At 36.6% G+C, this 24,738-nt stretch overlaps 4 protein-coding genes across 6 annotated transcripts in view; 3 read left to right on the top strand and 1 right to left on the bottom strand.

Annotated features, from left to right (window-relative positions):
- The window catches only part of LOC107594662 (calponin-3), a 17,470-nt gene extending 12,053 nt beyond the window's left edge, over positions 1-5,417 (bottom strand). Inside the window, exon 1 of the mRNA XM_016284796.1 lies at positions 5,082-5,417. Coding sequence (XP_016140282.1) covers positions 5,082-5,138 — 57 coding nt within the window. The 5' untranslated portion in view covers positions 5,139-5,417. The remainder of the gene's footprint in view (positions 1-5,081) is intronic.
- si:dkey-10f21.4 (TLC domain containing 4) lies at positions 4,422-12,510 on the top strand. Its single transcript, XM_016284803.1, has 7 exons — positions 4,422-4,539; positions 9,197-9,363; positions 9,464-9,553; positions 9,714-9,772; positions 10,893-10,987; positions 11,071-11,144; positions 11,236-12,510. The coding sequence occupies exons 2-7, from the start codon at positions 9,209-9,211 to the stop codon at positions 11,552-11,554; spliced, it is 792 nt and encodes a 263-aa protein (XP_016140289.1). The 5' UTR covers positions 4,422-4,539; positions 9,197-9,208; the 3' UTR covers positions 11,555-12,510.
- Positions 12,511-14,284: 1,774 nt separating this feature from the next.
- hccsa.1 (holocytochrome c synthase a) lies at positions 14,285-18,178 on the top strand. Of its 3 annotated transcripts, none has more exons than XM_016284800.1 (7): positions 14,285-14,362; positions 14,905-15,016; positions 15,786-15,955; positions 16,060-16,208; positions 16,327-16,446; positions 17,302-17,388; positions 17,532-18,177. In XM_016284800.1, exons 1-7 carry the CDS (start codon positions 14,360-14,362, stop codon positions 17,722-17,724), a joined length of 834 nt encoding a protein of 277 aa, XP_016140286.1. In that variant the 5' UTR covers positions 14,285-14,359; the 3' UTR covers positions 17,725-18,177. The 3 variants fall into 3 exon arrangements, with proteins under 3 accessions (XP_016140286.1, XP_016140288.1, XP_016140287.1); XM_016284801.1 differs by having other exon boundaries at positions 14,324-14,355; XM_016284802.1 differs by lacking the exon at positions 14,905-15,016 and having other exon boundaries at positions 14,306-14,362; positions 17,532-18,178.
- A 1,835-nt stretch (positions 18,179-20,013) lies between these two features.
- Positions 20,014-22,107, top strand: rwdd3 (RWD domain containing 3). The gene is made up of 4 exons (XM_016284804.1): positions 20,014-20,222; positions 20,798-21,261; positions 21,531-21,643; positions 21,780-22,107. The coding sequence occupies exons 1-4, from the start codon at positions 20,138-20,140 to the stop codon at positions 21,889-21,891; spliced, it is 774 nt and encodes a 257-aa protein (XP_016140290.1). The 5' UTR covers positions 20,014-20,137; the 3' UTR covers positions 21,892-22,107.
- The last annotated feature ends 2,631 nt before the right edge of the window (positions 22,108-24,738 follow it).

Here is a 24,738-nt window from a genome sequence, read left to right as displayed (position 1 = left end):
TTGTTATTGACCAAATACTTATTTTCCACCATAATTTGCAAATAAATTCTTTAAAAATCCTACAATGTGATTTTCTGTCTCTCATAGTTGAGGTATACCTATGATGAAAATTACAGGCCTCTGTAATTTGTAAGTGGGAGAACTTGCACAATTGGTGGCTGACTAAATACTTTTTTTTCCCCACTGTGTATGTGTGTGTATATATATATATATATACACACATACAAGAGATTTATTATTATTATTAGGGGTTAATGTTAATTTAATGTTTTTGCTAAAAAAAAAAAAAGTGCATATAGCTGCTAATTGTATCTGTTGTTTGTTAATTTTCAAATATAAAACTTCCTGAAATGTTTTCAGTGTGTGTATCAGTTCGTTTTGAACGTTTATCTAATTTTAACAAAACCGTGATAATATTGATAATCGTGATATGAAATTTTCATACAGTTACATCTATGGTGTAATTACTTAGTTTGTCCAGCAGAGCGCGCTCCATTGTTTGCTACTGGCGACCTGGATGAAACGCTTTAAAGTTTAAGTCTATGGAAAACCACTGAAACGTTGAACGGCCATATCTCCGTAACGGCACGGCGAATTGAGTGTACGTCTAGAGGCCCGCTTTCGAATGAGCCCCCCCCCCCGCGTCGATAGCCCCGGGGTTCGGGAGTTACGGGTGGTTAAATTCACAGTCCGGCGCCAACCGATCCCGGGGGGCTACCAACACGCAGAGGGTGGCGTTCGAGAGGGCTCCTCGAGCTGAAGGGATCCCCGAATTTGGTGGATATCCGCCGGCGCATTCGCGAGATAGTGACACCAGTCAACACTTTCACTTCAGTAAGGAGGTCTCTTGTTCAGGCAGCAGCATTCAAGCGTGGTCTTATTCTACCGCAAGTGCCCTGCGAAGTGAACTTCACATGAAATTCCACCATGATTCCAGTTCCAAGGGAACGTACACGTTACAATCAAAGTGCGCGAGACATGAATTTATATTGTATTTATTTACAGAGGTATATTATGTCACACTTCTCTAGTAAGTTTCGTCTGTGTGTGAAGACAGTAGCGCAAATCCGTGAATGAATGTTCCGAAGTGAAAAACGTCAAAGGAATAAAGTTGAATGGAATTTAATTGAATTAAAGTTGAATAAACTTCAACTTTACTGTTCAGTGCACTGATGTCAGACTCATTTTGGATAATAAAGTTTGTTAAATTGTTAAATGCCCTGCCTCCATTACGTATCTTTGTCACGTCATAATAAGTGTTTGATCACCACATTTGAGTGATCATTGCAAAAAATGTGTTTATGTGTATATATATATATATATATATATACATACACACACACACACACACACACACACACACACTGTTTATGTATATACTGTATTCTATATGTAGTACCAGTCAAATGTTTGGACCCTCGAATGGGAAAGTGTCCAAACTTTTGATTGGTACTGTACTATAATATACACAGAATATCGGCCGACATATCGATATCGGCCAATTTTTTTACTCCCTAATATCGGTATCTGCCCCAAAAAACCCATATCGGTCGGGCTCTAGTCCGGTCTACAATCCAGTTACACATTTGCTGGAGGAAAGAGCTCTAAAAAAAAAAAGAGCTAATGCTGTGAGAGGCCCTGGTGAACAGCACCGCTGTTTCTGCTGATCAATTAATCACCCTGTTGCTCTGGAAATGTCCAGCAGACCAAATAATGTGGCAGCAAGTTCTCGGATGTATATACAGACTACAAGAAATGTTTGCATAACAACTTGCCCACTAGTCCACTACACATTGAAACAATGGAAAGCAAGGAGAACAGTCTACTCTGCATTTATATGTGAATTTACACTACAGTTCAAACCATTTTGGTAAAGTATTGGCTTTAATCAGCAAGGATGCATTAAATTGATCAAAAGTTACAGTAATAATAATGTATAAGATTTCTATTTCAAATAAATGACTATTCAAAGAATCCTGAAAAATATGAATCTTGGTTTCCACAAAAATATTAAGCAGCACAACTGTTTTCAACATTGGTAAGAATAAGAAATGTTTCTTGAGCGGCAAATCAGCATATTAGAAATATTTATAAAGAATTAGCCTATATGTGACACTAAAGACTGGAGTAATGATGCTGAAAATTCAGCTTTGCATCACAGAAATAAATTAAATTTTAAATATTTTAAAACATAAAAACGCTATTTTATACCGCAATAGTATTTCACAATATTGTTGCTTTACTGTATTTTGATCAAATAAATGCTGGATTGATGGAAGATACTTTTTTTCAAAAACAAAGTAATAAATAATAATTAAAAAGAAAATCTTAAGAGACCCCAAATTTTTGAACCGCATGCATTTGTGGCAATTTCATGTCTCTTGTATCACTCCATGGTCTCTCTTTTTCCTCACATTATAAAATAATTCCATCTCAAAACAATGTGTCACTCTAAGATACTTTATATATTTTATGTACTGTACAATATATTCTACGCATTTAAATTAAAACATGACTGCAAATCAGTAAATTGTGATTTCAAATGTTGACAATGAAACATTTAATGAAAAGTGTTACAAAATCAGAGACATTCCTGCCAAGACAAGTAACTGTCAATTATTAAATATGAGTTTAAGTAAACTACCTTCAAACACACAGAATATATTATGTCAGTAATGAAGTGTCCTACAGTAAGCGCTCTTCAGACATTTGCATGGTGCAATTGAAGTGCTAATGAAATCAGCTGGGATCAAATGTCCTCACACCTCTGCAGATGGCACAGGATTCAAGGAAGCATCACCCCACGGCAGTTTACATTGTTTACTCACCCTCCCACTCATTCTGACTAAACACACATTCATAATGAGATACATGGTGTGATGGAACTACTGCTGAATAGATTTAAAATGACCAACCGCAGACACTAGAGGGATGCGTTTTCGGTGTGCTTTTCGATGTGATAAACCAATTAAAACAACGAGGAAGCTTCTAGCCTAATGGTTAAAGATCTTGGCTAATAAAAAGGCTGCAGGTTCAAGCCTAGCTGTGTGAATGTAGAATTGATGTCCTTGAGCAAGACCTTTCATCTCCGATGCACCAGATGGACTGTCATTAGTAGCCTATAGGTCACTTTGGATGGGGGAAAAACATATGGCATTAAATAAAATACTATACTTTCTAGAACTATAGGCTATGTTTGGGGCCTACACAGTTTTATAGACTTTTAATGTAAGAAGTTCTGCTACGTTTGTGACAATAATGCACAGAATGGAATCTAAACATGAAGAAATAATGATAATAAAAAAGAATAAAGAAAACATCAGTCACTGCAGATGGGGCGCATTGCATTCAGTAGAAAAACCTCAGTGTGAGGTTTTAACTCTCCTGAGAAAACCCCCGTTTGTGTGGGAGTTGGCTACAACATTAAAAATCCATTTGACAACGAACCATTTTTTTCAAATAGGTACTACAGAGGTTTTAACAAAAAAAGTAGGTAAAATTCAGTTATACAGCCATACTAGTTTAAATATCGTCCTTTAAAACGAAACTACGTTTTAAAATCACAGATGCTGCACGCGCATCACCTCGACTAAAGTTTCCATAACACATCTCCACACAAAGCAGCACAAATTACAACGCTAACCTCACTAAACCTTTATTACACACACACACACACACACACAGTCGCTTATTTAGGCGGATAATGTCATTGTTTAATTGGTTTCCTTGAGCAAGACCTTTCATCTCCGATGCACCAGATGGACTGTCATTAGTAGCCTATAGGTCACTTTGCATGGGGGAAAAACATATGGCATTAAATAAAATACTATACTTTCTAGAACTATAGGCTATGTTTGGGGCCTACACAGTTTTATAGACTTTTAATGTAAGAAGTTCTGCTACGTTTGTGACAATAATGCACAGAATGGAATCTAAACATGAAGAAATAATGATAATAAAAAAGAATAAAGAAAACATCAGTCACTGCAGATGGGGCGCATTGCATTCAGTAGAAAAACCTCAGTGTGAGGTTTTAACTCTCCTGAGAAAACCCCCGTTTGTGTGGGAGCTGGCTACAACATTAAAAATCCATTTGACAACGAACCATTTTTTTCAAATAGGTACTAAAGAGGTTTTAACAAAAAAAGTAGTTAAAATTCAGTTATACAGCCATACTAGTTTAAATATCGTCCTTTAAAACGAAACTACGTTTTAAAATCACAGATGCTGCACGCGCATCACCTCGACTAAAGTTTCCATAACACATCTCCACACAAAGCAGCACAAATTACAACGCTAACCTCACTAAACCTTTATTACACACACACACACACACACACACACACACACACACAGTCGCTTATTTAGGCGGATAATGTAATTGTTTAATTGGTTTTACTGCTGTTTTTTGCGTTTCTCTGTACCGAGAGCGGCAGCCTCGCTGCTTTCTCTCAAACTGGAGCTCCACCCAGAACTCAACAAAAGACCCCATGACCCACCAACACACCAGGCAAGCTATATCAGCCGGAATAACACACGGTAAACTTCATTGGCAGTGATAAAATGAAAGGTTTTGTGCCTTAAAAATGACAAACAGCATCTCAACATGGCGTGAAAAGCGAAACGCGTCGCGCGCATAAAAAAAAGAAAGTTTCATTCATTGATAAATCGGTTAGTGCAACATGAAACACGGATTATTATTTCCTACTTTCTACGTGCAAAAATATGAGCCTTCGTCTTTTATAAGCAAAAGGATACATCGACCCTAAAACCAAAATCTCAGAAGTATCAAATCACAGGAATCAGTTGAAAAGGAAACAATGGCTTTCTCTGAAAACCTACAGAGTGCATTTGGCCATCAGAAGTACGTTTAGTACTAAATTATATGCGGCGTTTTTGTTTCTGAACCTGCCTGTGCTGTCTGAAATGCTAGGCAGTTCATTCTAAAGTGAAACAGTTAACAGTTACACTTTCATGCATTTGAATTCAAGCATTTCAGTGCAATACAAGAAACATTAAACGCCACTTCGTCGTTTAACCGGGGTTAAACTACACAGACTGTAAAATCATTCAAACCTTACCTTACTTCTCACTTCAGCAGATAAACCATATGCAGGGCCCTTGTTGAACTGAGTCATTGTCTTTTATTTCACGTCGATTCGCACCAAAGAAATATTCAGGAATCCCCCGGTTTCTAATTTGGCTCCTCTTGTTCGAGAAAAGATGCTTTGCACAGATACGTGAGTTTAGGCTAGTCACATATGACAGCCGATTGCCCCAGCTGAGCGGATGCACTGAACTCTTTCTGTTCAGCAAAGTAATTAAAGAGCAGCAGAAGGTCTGAGCTTGAGCGAATTTACGAATTCTACTACGGCGAAGACTTAAGTTGTGAATATTAATTAGGTTGCGTGACGCAACATAGTGTACCTATTCCTGATTGGCTAAAAGGCAGACGTTAGCGACAAAGCAACGTCTCTGTTAATATTCATAGCCTAGCCCTCACCGTAGTACGAATTCTTGTAATTATGAATTCCTTCAAAATATATGAAAACAGAATTATAAAATACAAATTAATGATATGTAACGAACATAATCATTTAAATAAAACAAATACAGAAACACTTAAAAATAATATGTTCGTTTAAAGCCCTGTTCGTGATGGTACTTTTATTAGTGCTAGTGGTCAAAACAATCAAATATCATTCATCGTGAATTTATTATCACCATTTGCATATTTAGGATATTTAACACATGCTGAATAAATATCTGGAGGTCGAGGCCTTGATTTTATTACTTTTTCAGCCTCCTCACCATGTGTTTCCTGAGCCTCTGTGTCCCGAGACACTGCTGTCCATTAACAGGAAACAACAATAAAGACCCAATGCCAGAAAGAATTCATCCAATATATTAAGCACATTTCTTTTGAATTCCTCCTTGGTCATTTTTGGGTTCAGCATTCAATGCCACATCTTGTCATACCTTAATTACTGAGATTTTATATTTGTTGTGGAATTGTTGGTCACATGTGAAAGTGTAATCTGTCTGCTAACACCAGAATGTGTTTTGAAATGTTAAAAACATCTTGAATGCTGTTAAAGATAAAGCTGAAATTATATTACACAGTCCAAGGTAAAAAAAAAAAACACATTTTGTTAAAAAAGAGAAAAGTTGGGAGGTTGTATCAAAGCATAGCTCAGTAGCTTAGTACATATAAGATACATAAATGTAGTTTCATTTATCTGAGTACAAGGTTTTATTTTTTACATTTTGCACCCTGTTTTGTCCCACTTCTCAAGAATGACTATGTCTTTCACTTCTGAAGACGAAAGATGTTGTGTCAGTGCAGACATACAAAACTGTTTTCAGCCACCCTGATTTAGAAGGAAAATGGAAAATACCATCATGCTTCAAGACTTGCAATTAATTAAAGACAAGTCAAAACATGCATTCTAATGATATGGTGGGCTCCTGTTTAGCCCATCACTATAGTGATCAAACAAAGAAACTGTCGGAAAACAAGGTGTGTTTGCCATTGTAAGTGATTGTTCCCAGACTTTTGGTTTAAGACAGGACAAGCACAAGACCTATTTCCACTTCATAACAGTGCTGTGGTTAACCCCGAGTAATACTATTAATATTTGCATATGGGTTAGTAGTATCACATGTATATCAGTAATATAAGCCAATTTCCACCACATAAGAAAACAACAAACATGCTTTGGTAAATCATAATTATGAGATAGAAAGTCTAAAGTAGATTTTTTATGCAATAATGACTTATTTCAGTCTTCATAATTATGACTATGTTAGAAATTCAAGCTTATAATTAGTTTTTTAAATATCATTAAAGTATGACACAAAATTTCGACTTTGTCATAGTTATGACTCCTAAATTTGACTGTCACATCTTCTGTCAAAATTTAGTTTTTTTTCATAAGTCTTTTTATCTCATAATTTCAGCCTTTTATGTCATAATTATGATTATGATTTTCTTATGTGGTTGAAAAGGGATTTCATAGTAACAGAAGAGCATTTGGCATACATACTCAATGGTTATAAATGGATTAATATGTTTAAAGTCATTATAGTATCTTATCAGGATATGTTTGCAGTCTTCCAGTAAATCAACAGGTTACACGAAAACCATTCATATTTCACTCAGCGAGACGATGTTTTGTCAGCAACAGAAATTCCCCATGTTCCTGTGTCTCCAGTAAAAGTGTCTGGAGAGTTAATTTCACTTAGCCTCTGCAGCAAGCACTGGGTTTGCTATTAGTTTCCATTGTCCTATTATAACCCAGAGCTGATAAAGTGAAAAGAATATATTCTATTGCAATACACATTTAGGTACAAGAACATCCATTTTATTTTCCATGAGCAGGACTCTTCTGGGGCGAACGGTTCATCAAACAGGAATGCCTCGTTGTTCCATCCCTGAGGCACAACATGCAGACAGACTCGACAACAACAACAACAACAACAACAACAACAACAACAACTGTGCTTTAGATGGGGATGGGATGTTATTACCTGAAGCTGCAGGGCAAGACTAACCGCTCTGCCCTAAACTTGCTCCATTATGCCTCTAAATACAAGAAACCCCTGCAGTGTTACTGTTGGAGTTATTTTAAATAAGGTTAGGGTTTATTTTGTTTGGTAATAGATCTGGTTTAAGCTGAAGGTCAGGCTGAGGATTCAGGAAATTGAGGACAACAGGGCTGCCCTTGCTAAATAAACGACATTCATTTACTAATAGTGTCCTTGTTCGGACATTATCAACTACCCTCTCCTGGTCTAACACAAGCTCTTTTGCTACCATGAAGAGAAAAAAGTTAGCCAGTTGGATGTCTCACTCCATCTAGTGGTTCCTCTATGCCATGAAGTTCATTTAGGATTCAGATATATAAAATCACACTGGGCAGCTGCATACAAGGGAAGGCACTTACTGAGTTAATGTGGAGAGGGAGAAGGCTGTTGGATTTGCATTCGCAATCTCTCCGCCATCCTCCCCTAGATGAACACCTGAGATTCACAGATCTCTTTAACCCTGCATTTATCCTCGTGTCCAGCTGTGTTCATGTACACTCTCCATGGCCAGTTCAACATGGGTCTTTCGTAACGGAAAGGGTAAGTCTGATCATGCATTATATGTTGACTTAATTATTTTTTCAAGGATGCATGCAGTCATTTCATAGTCACCGAGAAGCAGGACAGATTGAGCTGTTGCAAGAGAAAATGAATTTGCTTGAATCAATGAATCTGACAAAGAAAATGATAAAGATAGCATGTCCTACTGCTTGGTTACCTGATTATTTGGCTCTTTTACTCCTACTGTGCAATATAAAGTGTACATACACACTTACATGGCATTTCTCCTCTTTTCTAGTTTGCCTCCAAATCTAGTTGTCAAATACACCTGGCAATGTATATTACAAGCATTGTTGGCTCCTTGACAGATTGGTTTTGTTCCTCTTTTGTGAGTCACTTCAGATAAAAGCATGTTCTAATGTAACTGTACATTTCAGAGAAACAGTAGAATTCAAATCTGACAAGGTCACGCCGGCTTGACTTCCTTCCTCCTACTATCAGTTACTAAAAGCACTGAAGTTTGATGCCTTTTTCAAGGGTACGAGGACAAAGCAGGGGAGTGGTCGTGTCCCAATGGACCATAACAATGCCACATTGATCACACGCATTGATTTCCTGCTGTTTCATTTCGATCGGTGTCCATTCTGCAGAAATGTATAGCCGTAAGTAACATGTACAGGCTCCCCTCAGCCAGGATAGAAGTTAGTGTATGCAGCACAAACCCACACAATCGGCTGTTTCCTACGGGACACCGAGATCTCTGGGACTCGGATGCATTTCAGACTGCACAAAAGCCACGCGTGGCTCCTATAAATCACGGATGGAGCAATCTGAGACGTGTTTGTGTCGGCTGACCTCTGGACGGCTGTGTCAGCAGCACATATGCAAATGCTTCTGTATACTGGGGGACTTGGCAGTAGAGAGGTACTGCGGCAGCTCAGGTGATGACTGGGGCTTTTATGCTCGCAACTGGTCTGGAGTAAGAAACATTTGATTTTGTTAAAGAGTGCTGTGGAGTGGGGGTGGGGGGGTAATTATGTGTTTGTTAATGGGAGAATTATTGCTGAACATTCGCCGCCGTCTGGCTCTCGTCTCTTTCTTTCTCTAGGGCTCAGCAGGCATGGAGCCTCTCAGCCTGCAGGTGCTGATGGTTGTAACAGGGAGCTTCTTGGGCTTCCAGTGGCTGTTCCACAGAGGTAGCCCTTGGGTGTCTGAGAAGCTCTGCAAAGGCTTCCTGAGGCTCAGCCCTACACAAAGGACAGAGTGGAACTCCAGGTGTCAGATTTATCTTCTAAAAGCACGTGTTTTATTATGCACTCTTAACTAAAGTTGGAAGATCTATAAACTCTCACTGTTGTGTTTTTTTTTCTCAAAGGGCCGTCTCAACAGTACATGCCTTGGTTGTGGGACTTTTCTGTCTCTACATATATATCTTGGATGAACCTATCCAGAAAGACCCAGTCTGGTGAGGATTTGAAGATGTAATCCTTTACAAATGTGGCGGCGCAAATTGTTATGCAACATAGTGTAGTTTCTCTCTAGAAAGTACAGACTGAACTTGATGTTTTTGGTGGACTCACAAAAACATATTTTTTTCTTATCTAACCTCTAATTTGTGTTTACAGGGGAGATGCCACACTGGTGAAGCTAAATGTGGCCGTTACCTCAGGCTACCTAATCTCAGGTGAGTGGAGGGCTAATGATGTGATGCTATATCTATTAATTGATGCAAAAGTTCATATACATGATTTGAATACATTTCTTGTATGATGGGCATTTTTGTCATTTCTGAATTAAAATGTATTTTAATATTTAAATTTATGTTTCAGAGTAATCATTTATTTAATTTTTTTCAGCAAACTCTAAAAAACAAATTCATTGCATTTCAATGTGAATATTATAAACATTTATCGTTTGCAGTACATGGTTTTATCATATATATATATATATATATATATGTATACAGTATATGATAAAATCTTAATGATTCAATACACCTCTTTAATGATATAAAATTAAATTAATTTTGGGGGTATAAAGTAAATACAATTGTCCTGATATCATAATAAAGGGAAAAAAACTGCTTTAAAAAGTGAAAAAGGAAATCATATTTAATGTTTTGTTGTGATTTTATTATTTCATAGAAATATTTTCAGAAAATGGTTTCACTGCTTCTTTAATTAGTAATTTTTGTTTATTGATTGCAAATATTAAGATGTGTACATTAATGTATTTAAGGTGAAATGAGAATTCAATTGATGCAAAAGTTCATATACATGATTTGAATACATTTCTTGTATGATGGGCATTTTTGTCATTTCTGAATTAAAATGTATTTTAATATTTAAATTTATGTTTCAGAGTAATCATTTATTTAAATTTTTTCAGCAAACTCTAAAAAACAAATTAATTGCATTTCAATGTGAATATTATAAACATTTATCGTTTGCAGTACATGGTTTTATCATTCATATATGATAAAATCTTAATGATTCAATACACCTCTTTAATGATATAAAATCAAATTCATTTTGGGGGTATAAAGTAAATACAATTGTCCTGATATCATAATAAAGAAAAAAAAACTGCATTAAAAAGTGAAAAAGGAAATCATATTTAATGTTTTGTTGTGATTTTATTATTTCATAGAAATATTTTCAGAAAATGGTTTCACTGCTTCTTTAATTAGTAATTTTTGTTTATTGATTGCAAATATTAAGATGTGTACATTAATGTATTTAAGGTGAAATGAGAATTAGCTTTTTTTGCTTGATGGATACACAAAGAAAATGTTTATTTTTCAGATCTCCTTCTCATGTTTACTTCATGGGAGTCTATTGGAGAGAAATATTTTGTCATACATCATTTTGCTGCTCTCTATGCATACTACTATGTGCTGGTAAGTTGTTTTCAGCTGGTCTGGTGTACAGTTACTTCCTCAAGATCTCCAAGGTTATTTTGTGCTCTTTTTTTCTTCTGCAGAGTCAAGGGATATTGCCTTACTTTGCTAATTTCCGCCTGCTTTCAGAATTCTCCACCCCCTTCGTGAACCAGCGGTAAGTATTACCTAAAAATCCATCTAGAAGCATTCAATGCAACTGTTACATGAGCTAATTTTCTAATTGCATTATTTTTTATGTCTTCCAGTTGGTTTTTTCACATGTTGGGCTACCACAAACTTTCCAAACCGAGTCTGGTTAATGGTGTCGCCATGGCATTTACATTCTTCTTGGTGAGGATCGCAGTCATTCCAGGCTACTACAGCCATATGTACTCGGTCTTTGGTACGGATGACTTCTACCGGTTACCTCTGGGGGGCCGCAGTGCCTGGGTTATTTCCAGCGTGTCTTTGGATGTTATGAACATCATGTGGATGCGCAGAATCATCCGCGGATGTCTCAAAGTCCTTCGCTCGGCCTGGTCGAGAAAAACAGGAACTGAGATGGAAACTAGAAAGACAGACTGACATGGAGATACAGACAGAAAAGGAACACATCAGCACACAAACCTTCCATCTCTTTCATGTCCAAACTGATGCTGGAGTGCAAATGCCATGTATATGTTTTGTTATTCCTGCTGCTGTAATGCTGTGGCATCATAGTTGTGAGAAACCATTTATTGCATTAATAATGACTGACATGATGTCATCTTCAAATATGGGCTCAACTGGAGGAATTCAATCACAGGCGCTCCTTTACGTTTTAAGAAATCAGGTGATTAAGAGGCATGAGAGTGATCACATGTACAATCAGGACAACAGTTGTGGTTGCACTATTTATTATAAAGCTGCTATTATGATCAACCAACTTGCCTTTATGAATGTAAATAAACGAGCAACAGCACATCTGAACTTCCACAAAGATACACAGTGTGTGCCTGTAGACCAACGGTTTGACTTTTTGACAATGTGTATAAGGTTATGCAAATAGAGGAAATGGCCATTATAAATGTAGTGGAAATGTTAAATGTATGGGTGAGAGATCCTGCCTTTGCAGCTCAGCAGTGCAGGATGTCATACTTGAGAAACCATGCATGTCTACATGTAATTATTGCATATATGGAGAACACTATGTATGGAGAGTATTATATATGTCAGGAAAGGAAAATGTATCAGGTGACACAATAATGTTATATAATATGTGTTTCTGAAAATCTATAACTTGATGCAGCCGTGTATAAGCTTGTTGCTTGTAATATGTGGTTGGTTGGATTTGGAATAATGACACTATTGGCCTATATAAGCTTCAATAAGGTAAGGCTTTTCAGGTTATTTATCATTATTTAATTAATATTTATGTATGTGGTTAAAATCAACAATGATATGCTTCTTGAAAAAGGTGTATGAGCTATTCCAACTGGAATGAATTTCTACAAATTCTGTGATGTCAAAAATGCTCATGTAAGTGACTGGAGATGCGTGTTTCTGTGGTGTGACAATAATGTTTTAATCTGAATAAACAACTTTGTTTTAATACGTTATAGTGCATGAGGTTGTAAGAGAACAAAGCCAGTTCTCTTATTTAAATTTTTACTTACTGGGACAATTCACTTCACACAAGCAATTTTACTCACTAGTGTTGTTTCGTTTGTGAACAAACAAATCTGTGTTCTTGAACAAATCTTTTAAGCGAGTCGTGTCTGTTTCTCTGACACTGTTGCCAACTTAGCAATTTTGTTGTTAAATTTGGCAACTTTTTCTTCCAAAAGCACCACATTTATTTAACTTTTGATAAGTGACTCGGACAATAAAAAGGCACACATTTTCCATCCAAATTTCACAAAAAGAGGAAACCACAGATGCTAGCAGTACACACATCAGGGGCAAGTTCAAGCTCAAACCGGTGTGCACCGTTTTGCTACGGTTTCCGGTTTGAACGACATGTTTCCTGGAAACGGTGTGCAACGGGATTTGAGATGTGTTTTCTCTTGTTTGGTGGGTGTGTCAAACATAGCCTAATCAGCAGCAACATGTATATAAACCACACGGTATTAAAGAGACAGCTGGCACAATGTAATTAACATCCAAATAAATTCACAAGAGCAAGTATATTGTTTGCACATGTTTACTTACATTAAAGGCAAATAACTGAGATAATAAGGGCACAAGTATAGATCTGGAACTTCTTTGAGTCTGTCTAAATATCATTTAGTAATTGCAATGTCTTCTGGTCCATATCCTTTCCTTAGGAAGGTGTGCTAAATACGGATTAATGTAACATAAAAATACTATACATATTTATATATTTTGCTATTGTATTATGGAGTGACACTTTCATAAACTTTTCTATACCCCTCTGATTATATAATGGTAAATATTACAATATCATAGCACAACAACAGTGATCAGCAATAATGATAAGCCTAATACTCAAAATAAAAATAATAAGGTCATATAGATCATAACACAGTCTTGGAGGTAAGAAGTGGATTATCCTCCACCTGAAATGTTTGTCCTTTTTAGTCTTTGTTTGTCTGAAATGCGAGGCAAATGTTGGATCACAATAATTAGGAACCACAGTTTCCACAAACCCCTTCACTCGATTGGGATGTTCTCTTTTATTCTGGAGGGCAAGGGCAATGACTACATCGAGCGTATTTTGCAGTAGCTATTAAACACGTATTTATACCGATTTCATCAGGCTCCGAAAATTCTTCAAAAAGAACACAAAGAATGGCCTTCTCAGCTGCCATAGTTGCAACTCTTGTGTCATCAGAACAGAGTGTTCAACGCACCACCGTTTCCGGTTAAAAAACGTTTTGCACCGTTTTGTCGGGGCTGAACGCAGCCCTGGTGAATTGAGTTAGCAACACTGTTCTCTGAATTGACTCTAATATTTTCGTTCACTCTATATCTTTCAAAACGTGTGGCTGCTTTTCTGCATAATGATTCAATCACACTTGGAAAGTCAGTCACTTTCGAGTTTGAATAAATTATAAATAATAATACATTACTAAAGTACACTGAACAAATCTTTTTTTTCTTTTCTTTTTTTTTTTTGTGCGGAGCCACTATAGTTGTCACCGGAAAATTCAAAATATTTAGTGAATAATAATTAAATTAAAGGATCGATTCACGTTGTACCTTCAACTAAATTACACTAGAAAATGCCATATTTAAATAAATTAAAATACAAATCTAAACTCTCCAATACTCTAGGGGGCAGTGTGCATGTTGCCATCCGAACGTGCCACACACACGTGATGCAATCATCCAGGAGCATTGTGGGATATGAGGCATGTTTCTAGTGAACGACATTGACAGTAGAGGTGGATGGTAAGTGTGTTCTACTGTTGTTATATAGCAGTTAATCTTTCATCAGCAATATCTTTCGCATGTAATTTTAACACAGGGCAATATGAACGATCTAAGCAGTTAAAAACCCTATTTGGACAGACAGACGAACATTATTTTATCTTATGCTTGTGTGTTCTATAAGTGTCTTGTGTAACATTTGTTGCACAATTCCCCAAAAGCATAATTTTGTAGTGAATGCTTCAGATGTCCATGGTGCAGAAAGGAATGTGGCTGTCAGATCTTCAGTGTATATTCACAGTAACATAGCAGTCAATCAGGTGTACAGTTTGCAACTTCAAGACAAAAATGAGAACAAGTGATGCCACTTAAAGTCATGCAGACTCACACAAACCTGCATTTACTAATGCTAGAACATGCTCATTTGATAGACTTAAAGCATTATAAGTCCATTATAAGATTTTATACATACTCGCATGCATGTTTATATATATATGACAGCAACAATGTAAAATGTAAGGTTACTCAAAACTGACTGTTGTTTAATCTTTTTGTCTGGAAAGCTGATGGGAGACACTATGTCCAGTCCTACAGTGAAGGCAGAGGGCATCATGGTGCCAGACTTTGGCAGCGCACCACCACAGGCCTGTCCGATGCATAGAGATGCTAATAAAAGTAAGACACTAGTACTTCAGTACAGGTTTTTTCGTTTAACATAGACAGTAGGGCTGCATCTAAAGATTGTTTTTGATAATGTTATTTATTTGATTAACCAGATTAAATAAATAAAAATAATACATTAAAAATGAACAATTAAGTTAATCAAATTAATAATAATTTGAATCAACATTAAAATTCGAATCTGTTATTTACAAAATGTTATTCTATATCCTGACCAATGTCGTCCACCAAACAATGTGCAGTTTGAAGGCAATAAAAAAAACCAAATATAGTGAATTATATATAAACACTACCTTCTAAAACACAAAAAACTGATTACTTACCATTTTTAAAGTAGAAGTTAAAGCTAGTTTAAAAAATCTTAACGTATGAGTGCGCATTGTTCATAGAAATGTTATTTGCTGCTGTAAAGTGACATGATTGGCAGATGTTTTCTGTTCCCATCATGCATACATAATTAATTGATAATCAAATTCATTTATCATCAATTTTATGCAGAGATCTTCTACCCACTTGTCCTGTAAAGTTTATTTCCAACCTTCTTTAATGCACCTGGCTATGAGTTTCTAGTAATCCTGAAGACCTTGATGAGCTGCTTCAGGTGTGTTTGATTAGGGTTGGAGCTAAATTCTGCAGGACAGTGGCCCTCCAGGAGCAGGTTTGAAGGTTCTTTTTAGCAATTACTTGTTGGAGCCCTCATATACATAAACATCAAAAATATGGGGATGTTCTCCTTAGTTTTTTTCCTTAATATTTCCAACAGGTGCCCCTCCACCAGAATGTCCAATGCATCAGGCATCTGCAAGCGATAAGCTAAAGAATGTGCCAGATGTACCAGCACATCAGGACAGGGCTTATGAATTTGTAGAGTGTCCTATGAGAGCTGCCAATGGGGCTAAACCCACAATGTCTGACATCAATCCAGCAAACATGGTAATTTGCCCCTCTTGAAATTGGTTACCTAATACCTAGAAGCCTAGATGTAGTGAGTTTCCCTTTTCTACTATTTAGCCTAATTTATTTACTGTTCTCTATAGATGCCACCACCTAACCAGCAACCTTCATCTGGTCAACCATTTCCCCTTTCTGTTGTAAGAGAGGAATCTACGATCCCTCGTGGTGGATCTGAGCAGAAGTGGGTTTATCCCTCAGAGCAGATGTTCTGGAATGCCATGCTGAGGAAGGGGTGAGTTCTAATGGTGAATATAAAAGACAGAGCAACGGAGCTCTGTATATGTCCAGTAATGATTCAGAAACATATAGTATCATCAACTTTATTGCTTCATGACTCAAACTTTCAACAGATGGCGCTGGAACAATGGTGACATCAACCAGAAAGATATGAGAAACGTCATTAGGATTCACAACCAGAATAATGAGCAAGCCTGGCAGGAAATCCTGAGATGGGAGAAGCTGCATTCGAAGTAAGTCACATGTTAATGGAATAGCTCACCCAAAAATGCAAACTTGCTAAAAATGTACTCACACTCAGGCCATCCAAGATGTAGATTAGTTTGTTTCTTCATCAGAATAGATTTGGATATATGTTGTGTTACTTCACTTGCTCACTGTTGGATCCTCTGCAGTGAATGGGTGCCGTCAGAATGAGGGTCCAAACAGTATGGTATCCACAAGTAATCCACATAACTTCAGTCCATCAGTTAACATCAAGTGAAGTGAAAGCTGCGTGTCCGGCTAAAATACGGGTCCTCTGTCCATAATATTCCTTTCTCTAGTTAAAAGGGATCTCATCTGAATCAGGAGAAAAATATGCACATATCCAGTACTGTTTGTGAATTTAATATGTTGGTAGATTTTGATGCAAGAAAACAAAAGGGAATGGACTTTTTCACTGGAGGACATGTTATTATGGATTATGGAGTGGTATATTGGCCTAAAGCGAAAGTTTCAAGTTAAAACTCCTTGATGGTTTTGTTTCTTACAAACACCCAGCTTTTCATTTCATAGTATGTTAATTGATGGACTGGAGTCATGTGGATTACTTGTGGATTATTGTGATTTTATCAGCTGTTTGAACTATCATTCTGACGGCACCCATTCACTGCAGAGGATCCATTGGTGAACAAGTGATGTAATTTCTCCAAATCGGTTCTGCTTAAGAAATAAACTCATCCACATCTTGAATGCCCTGAGGGTGAGGAGCACATTTTCAGCAAATATTGCATTTAAAAGCAACTATTGCTTTAAAAGCAACTGTGTATCCTCGCATGTCATAAAGTAGATGAGTCCTGATGTTCTGCTGTTGTCCTCCACCACAGAGAATGCCCATGTGGACCTTCTCTTTTAAGGTTTGGTGGAAAAGCAAAAGACTTTTCACCCAGAGCCAGATTTCGCCACTGGATGGGGTAAGTCATCGCATCTCTTAATAAAATATATTTTATGTTTTTGCTTAATTTTTCTCTGCATAAAACTTCTGTGATCATCTTCAGGAAAATATAAGTGCAATGGCAATTCAGTTATAAGTTGCTTTTGGTGTTATGTGTTGTAGGCATGAGCTACCATTTGACAGGCATGACTGGATTATTGACCGGTGTGGAAAAGAGGTCAGATATGTGATAGACTACTATGATGGAGGCCAGGTGCCCAAGCACACTATCCTTGATGTGCGTCCAGCCTTTGATTCCTTAGAAGCTGTTTGGGACCGTATGAAAGTGGCCTGGTGGCGCTGGACCTCCACATAAATTTTCTTTTGTGATCTTTAGGAACTGATATTTAAATAGCTTAGTCTGCGGAAGCTTTTTTGACATGATGTTCTTTATTTAAATCCAGAATGACCTTATATCATTGTATTCCTGTCGTGAATTTGGTATGTGCATATTTTCAAGACAATGATAATTGCAAAAGCTGCTATAGTGGCACTGTGTGCTGTTGTAGGCATACAGTGTCATACAATTAAAAAAGTAGTAGCAAAACATATTTTAGTAGTGTTATGAAGGCACTCTGAAGTGTGAAAATAAAATGTAAAGTCTGACTTTAGAAACTAATGTTGACGGATACATTTTGCTTTCTTGTTTTATTTTAAAATATTTACAATGTTAACCATCCAAAATAACAGAATCCAATAAATGTAAATAGGCGGATACATATTTTAGTTTTTCCATTTACTGCTGCTTTCTTGCTTATCAATTATATTTATTTTACCATGATGTCAGTTGTTTAAATAATTGTCCATAATTTTTTTTTTGAATGTACAACTAAAATTATGTTGTTAAAATACAAAATACCAGAAATAATTTACTCTACAGAACTGAAATCAAATACAGTCAAACAAGACTGTACATTTATGCCTGATGTTGGTGTGTAAATTCATTAAATTCATTTTATTTCAATGCTGTAATCCACGAGTATTGATTCTCTCTCTCTCTCTCACACACACGCACACAGGTGCATCTCAATAAATTAGAATGCCATGGAAAAGTTCATTTATTTCAGTAATTCAACTCAAATTGTGAAACTTGTGTATTAAATAAATTCAATGCACACAGACTGAAGTAGTTTAAAGACTTTGGTTCTTTTAATTGTGATGATTTTGGCTCACATTTAACAAAAACCCACCAATTCACTATCTCAACAAATTAGAATACTTCATAAGACCAATAAAAAAAAAAATTTTTAGTAAATTGTTGGCCTTCTGGAAAGTATGTTAATTACTGTACATGTACTCAATACTTGGTAGGGGCTCCTTTTGCTTTAATTACTGCCTCAATTCGGCGTGGCATGGAGGTGATCAGTTTGTGGCACTGCTGAGGTGGTATGGAAGCCCAGGTTTCTTTGACAGTGGCCTTCAGCTCATCTGCATTTTTTGGTCTCTTGTTTCTCATTTTCCTCTTGACAATACAATTCAGGTCTGGTGAGTTTGCTGACCAGTCAAGCACACCAACACCATGGTCATTTAACCAACTTTTGGTGCCTTTGGCAGTGTGGGCAGGTAGCAAATCCTGCTGGAAAATGAAATCAGCATATTCAAAAAGCTGGTCAGCAGAAGGAAGCATGAAGTGCTCCAAAATGTCTTGGTAAACGGGTGCAGTGACGTTGGTTTTCAAAAAACACAATGATGACATTGCACCCCAAATCATCACAGACTGTGGAAACTTAACACTGGACTTCAAGCAACTTGGGCTATGAGCTTCTCCACCCTTCCTCCAGACTCTAGGACCTTGGTTTCCAAATGAAATACAAAACTTGCTCTCATCTGAAAAGAGGACTTTGGACCACTGGGCAACAGTCCAGTTCTTCTTCTCCTTAGCCCAGGTAAGACGCCTCTGACGTTGTCTGTGGTTCAGGAGTGGCTTAACAAGAGGAATACGACAACTGTAGCCAAATTCCTTGACACGTCTGTGTGTGGTGGCTCTTGATGCCTTGACCCCAGCCTCAGTCCATTCCTTGTGAAGTTCACTCAAATTCTTGAATCAATTTTGCTTGACAATCCTCATAAGGCTGCGGTTCGTTCGGTTGGTTGTGCATCTTTTTCCTTCCACTCAACTTTCTGTTAACATGCTTGGATACAGCACTCTGTGAACAGCCAACTTCTTTGGCAATGAATGTTTGTGGCTTACCCTCCTTGTGAAGGGTGTCAATGATTGTCTTCTGGACAACTGTCAGATCAGCAGTCTTCCCCATGATTGTGTAGCCTAGTGAACTAAACTGAGAGACCATTTTGAAGGCTCAGGAAACCTTTGCAGGTGTTTTGAGTTGATTAGCTGATTGGCATGTCACCATATTCTAATTTGTTGAGATAGTGAATTGGTGGGTTTTTGTTAAATGTGAGCCAAAATCATCACAATTAAAAGAACCAAAGACATAAACTACTTCAGTCTGTGTGCATTGAATTTATTTAATACACGAGTTTCACAATTTGAGTTGAATTACTGAAATAAATGAACTTTTCCACGACATTCTAATTTATTGAGATGCACCTGTAACTGTTGAAAAGTGCTTTATGCACAACACGTTGTCGGGTGGAACTGGATTTCTATAGTAGTGTTTCTACACGGAATATGAAAAAAGTAGTTCAATAACAAACCGGACAGATGTAAACGTTACAATGTGAACATTTTAAATCATAATGTGGAGTTTCCTACATGGACTGCAAAAATGTCGAAGGACGCGTATGATGAAATGTCCGTTTTATCTGCCATATACTGTGAACCGGACGAATTCGAGCTGTTAGAAGAGTCACGTGAGTCTTTGGAATTTATAACTCTTACAATATTCTTACTATAGTTACAGTTCATGTGTGTTTATATTGTCTTTACAACAAAGTTGTGGTAACTTGGTATTATATGCCACTGTTATATAAAATACTGAAAGATTCAGAAAGTCTCTTACACAGTTTGAAGTAGATCCATTTGATATTACTTTAAAATTGGTTTACATTAATAATAATAACTGTACGTTAGTGACTACGGTCTTTTGATGAAAACTTACTGTGGTACGTTTTTGTAACGTTGTAATTTAAATTTGTAATTGACCAAGTTATGCATAATGAATATTGAATCAGTTGTATTAAATGGAGATAGAACTATGTCATATTTCCAGATAAACAGATTGTAATCCACAATATAAATGTGAAGAGATTCACACAAAATAAACAATTCACCAATAAACAGAACGAGGTCCACAAATGAGGTTCACAAACAATCTGTAGATCATAATCTATTTATATGGACAAATAAAAAATTCTAACCCCATAATTGTATTCCCCGTTCTGTTTAAATCTCATGCCATGTTATGTCATGTTATGTTTAAGTGCAGCTGAGAGGGGCATCGTCTACCGCATACACACACTGATTGAAAGAAACAATGAGAAGACACCACTAGCCCTTACATTCCACATCTGTCCTGACTACCCTCACACCCCTCCAGATGTCAGCATCGCTTCCAGCCACTTATCAAGAAAACAGTGTCAAGACCTGAGGCTGCATTTACTGGAAACAGCACGATCACTTCCACCAGAACCCATGCTCCACGACTTAATCCTGTGGCTTCAGGAAAACTTCTCAGACTTGACCAAAACATCAAGCTGCGATTCAGCGGAGATCAGACCAGAAACTACAGAAGAAACCTGGACTGCTGTACTACATTTAGATCACATGAGGTCCAAAGCAAAATACATCAAACTGATCGAAAAATGGGCTTCAGAGCTGTGTCTCACTGGGAGACTCTTTACGGGGAAGCCAATATTGATTCTTTTGCAAGGAAGAAAGGAAAATATTAAAGTATGAGTACAAAATCATACAGAACATATTCCTAAACAATAAGATTTTCATTTTCCCAGACATGTTGATTCAGTAACTAATATAAATACCAAAGCCATAACTGGATTTTCAGGGCATTTTTATAGCACATAATTGCTAAACCTTTTAAAAAAAAATTATTATTAATTTCTCATGTGATTCCTGGCTGTTTATAGAGTATTTGATTTGGTTTTTCATTTGTTTTTTCATTCTAATGATGACATAATATACATGCTAATTTGACTCTGTAGGAATACATCCACCTTCAGAAGACGGTTAAAGTTGATGTTGATTCTTCAGGGAAACGCTGTAAGGAAAAGATGATGAGTGTCCTGTGCGAGATTCCACAGCCAGAGAAGATATTGTAAGCATATGCTCTGCATACTTTTTAAACGCATCTTTTTACATTTTGTATGATATTTTGCGTATTATATTTACTCCACTGTTCATTGTATCACAGCTGACTTTTTTTCCCCACCACCCATTTTTTTTTTTTTTAGGATGTCTACATTTGAAGTAAAAGACATTTTATCACTTGACGACCTCAAAAGGGAGTTTGATCTTATTGGACTGACTGAGCTTTATAAGCAGTTTGTGTCCTCACTCATCTGACAAGAAGCTGCTGGTGGAGCAGGACTCAATTACTGTCTACAGCTCTTTAATGGAATCCCATCATAAAACGCATCATGCTGTTTTCTTAAGGAGCGTACAATGTAAAATATGCTGTCTTATTATATTCGCAGCTGAACTGTTACATATGACGACATGTATCCTTACAGAGTTAGACTAGTGGAAATGTTCACATCAACAACATCAAAATAAAATGTATGGTCAAATTATTTTTGGTTATCATCGCTGATGTGTACGACAAAATCTCAACAACCCATTTTAACCCTCTCAGTTGTAAATGCATGGTGTAAAGAGTTTATTTATTATTATTATTATTATTATTAAATTGCCTGTTTTCTATAAATATATTTAAGGAATAGTTCATCCAAAAATGAAAATTGGCTGAAAATGTACTCGCCGTCAGGCCATCCAAGATGTAGAGGAGTCTGTTTCTTCATCGGAACAGATGTAGAGAAACTGGTGAATGGGTGAATCAGAATAAGGTGAATCAGCCATCAGAATAAGATTTAAAGAGCTGTTAAAGACATCACAATAATCCATACAACTCCAGTCAATCAGTTAACATCTTGTGAAGTGGAAAGCTGTGTGTTTATAAGAAACAAATTCATCATTAAGACGCTTTTATTTTTAAACAGTTGCTTCTGGCTAAAATACAAGTCCATTTTTACTGGAGGAAGCATTATTATGGATTACGGACTGCTATTTTGCACAGAAGCAGCAGTTTAAAGTTAAAAACATCTTAATAATGGATTTGTGCTCTGTTTAAACTCTCATTCTGACGGCACCCATTCACTGCAGAGGATCCGAGCAAGTGATATAATGCTACATTTCTTCAAATCTGTTCAGATGAAGAAACCAACTCTTCTACATCTTGGATGACAGGTATTTTGAACAACTTTTCATTTTGGGGTAAATTATTCCTTTAGGGTGGCATATCAGTGCTAATTTTATTTTGCATTATTCAAGTGTAATACAACTTTTTTTCTATTACCATTAGCCAAAATGGAGTGAAAAGATGAAATATGCATGAATTTAATGACAGCAGCATTCAAGCTGCATGAACTACACGTTTGTGTTAAACCTGTTGATCATATTTTTCAGCATGACTTGAGAAGATCCAAAGATTGGAAGTACATAATTTGGCCATCTGTACAAAGAGTCACATTATCACACAGCGTCTCAAATTTAACTTAAATATGTTTTAAATGTTTCAAATCTTTGGACCCCAAAGTAAGAGTGGTAGCAGATATGATGTCCCCAGTCATGTAGGGAAACTGTTGAGATTTGAATTGCAATGGCAGAGTTAAAGCTCTAGGGGGCAAAAACAAGCCGTAGTTACTGCTTCAGTTTATTTAAGGCAAAATCAATGATCTTACCGTCTCCTCACTATAAGAACAAACACTTAGTACAAAGTTTTCTTCTTAATGTTAAGAATAGAACTCAGTGTGTTTCTTTAATACAATTAAGACAAAGTACATCTTTGGTGTGAGGATGCTCTTTAAATTAAACGTGTAAATTGAATTTGGCACACTTGCTGACCTTAAAGACAGCTTTTGTACTTCAAACAAATTAAGACTCATCTTTTAATTTATGGTTACTATTCTGCAGGTTAATAAGCGATCCGTTTTATAAGAGATTGTTTTTTCAACATCAACTTTAATTAGGCAAAAGGTATGAAGCAATTCTGTTTTTAGCTGTTTTTCATACACCCACATGCACACATTGAGTAGCTGGCTGTCATCTTATGTTTATCTTATACACATTGTGCAGACAGCTGTTGCCTAGGAGGGTCCAGGAGCATCTGACATGAAATTACTTTTTTTAAACATAATTAACAAGGCTTAATGAAAATCACCTCCTCGCCCTTTACAATGATCCACTCTGAACTATAAATTCACCTTGCCTGACCTTTTCGCTGACATGTTCTTACAAAACAACACTGCTTGTTAAATGTCATCCACTCAGTGGCATTTACTTGTATAAAACAGGGCTTTGATCCGGAAGAGAAGCACACTTTCCTAGGCCACGAGGCCATGCTCGGCGACCCCACACACCTGTTACCTGTTGAATATTTTAATTACGGCCCATTAAAATGTACAAAGGCTAGGTTGAACTTAAAATTTATTGGCCAAATGACATTTTAATTTGGCAAATTAATGCTACATCTATGACTTTTGTTCTTTGCTTTTTCTGATCTTGCTAAAAGCGGCAATTTGGAATTCTGTCCGACTGCTGAAGACTGGTTGAATCAATGCAGAGGCACGACTGAGACGAACCGATGCGGCCCTCCGTGTCCAACTTTACCCAGGTCGATGCAGTATGAACTCTGTCACAAGCAAGCCCTCGACAGTCAGATCTCATGTCACCCAAACCTTACGATTCGCCTCAGTCTGAATGATCACGCAACTTTAATTTCAAAAGAAACGTAATCACAGCGACACATAAGGGTCATTCCTGTATGCACTGCATTTTCATACAGCATATGCCTTGATATTGGATAATATATTAACATTTTTAAAGGAATGGAAATCATATTACTTTTCATTTAAATTTAATGCAATTAATTAAATAAATCATTTGGAGTGGTTTTAATTATTTTATTTTAATTATTTAATTTCACTCATTTTAACAGATTTTAATTGTTTATATACAACTTAATTGCTATACAACTTAAAAAAAAATATATATATATATATATATTAAAAAGTATAGCACCTGGAGACCTAGATCACTTTGGTTATGTAAAGATATATTAGACAAAGAAGATGGAAAGTGAAACTTATGATAAAAGAAAACAACAATAATAATAATAAAATCAAAACAATGTTT

Source organism: Sinocyclocheilus grahami, unplaced genomic scaffold (assembly GCF_001515645.1).
Source record: "Sinocyclocheilus grahami isolate Dianchi unplaced genomic scaffold, SAMN03320097.WGS_v1.1 scaffold188.1, whole genome shotgun sequence".
NCBI lineage: Eukaryota > Metazoa > Chordata > Actinopteri > Cypriniformes > Cyprinidae > Sinocyclocheilus > Sinocyclocheilus grahami.
Note: the sequence above shows the minus strand (reverse complement) of the source record. Positions and strands in the feature narration are given on the sequence as shown.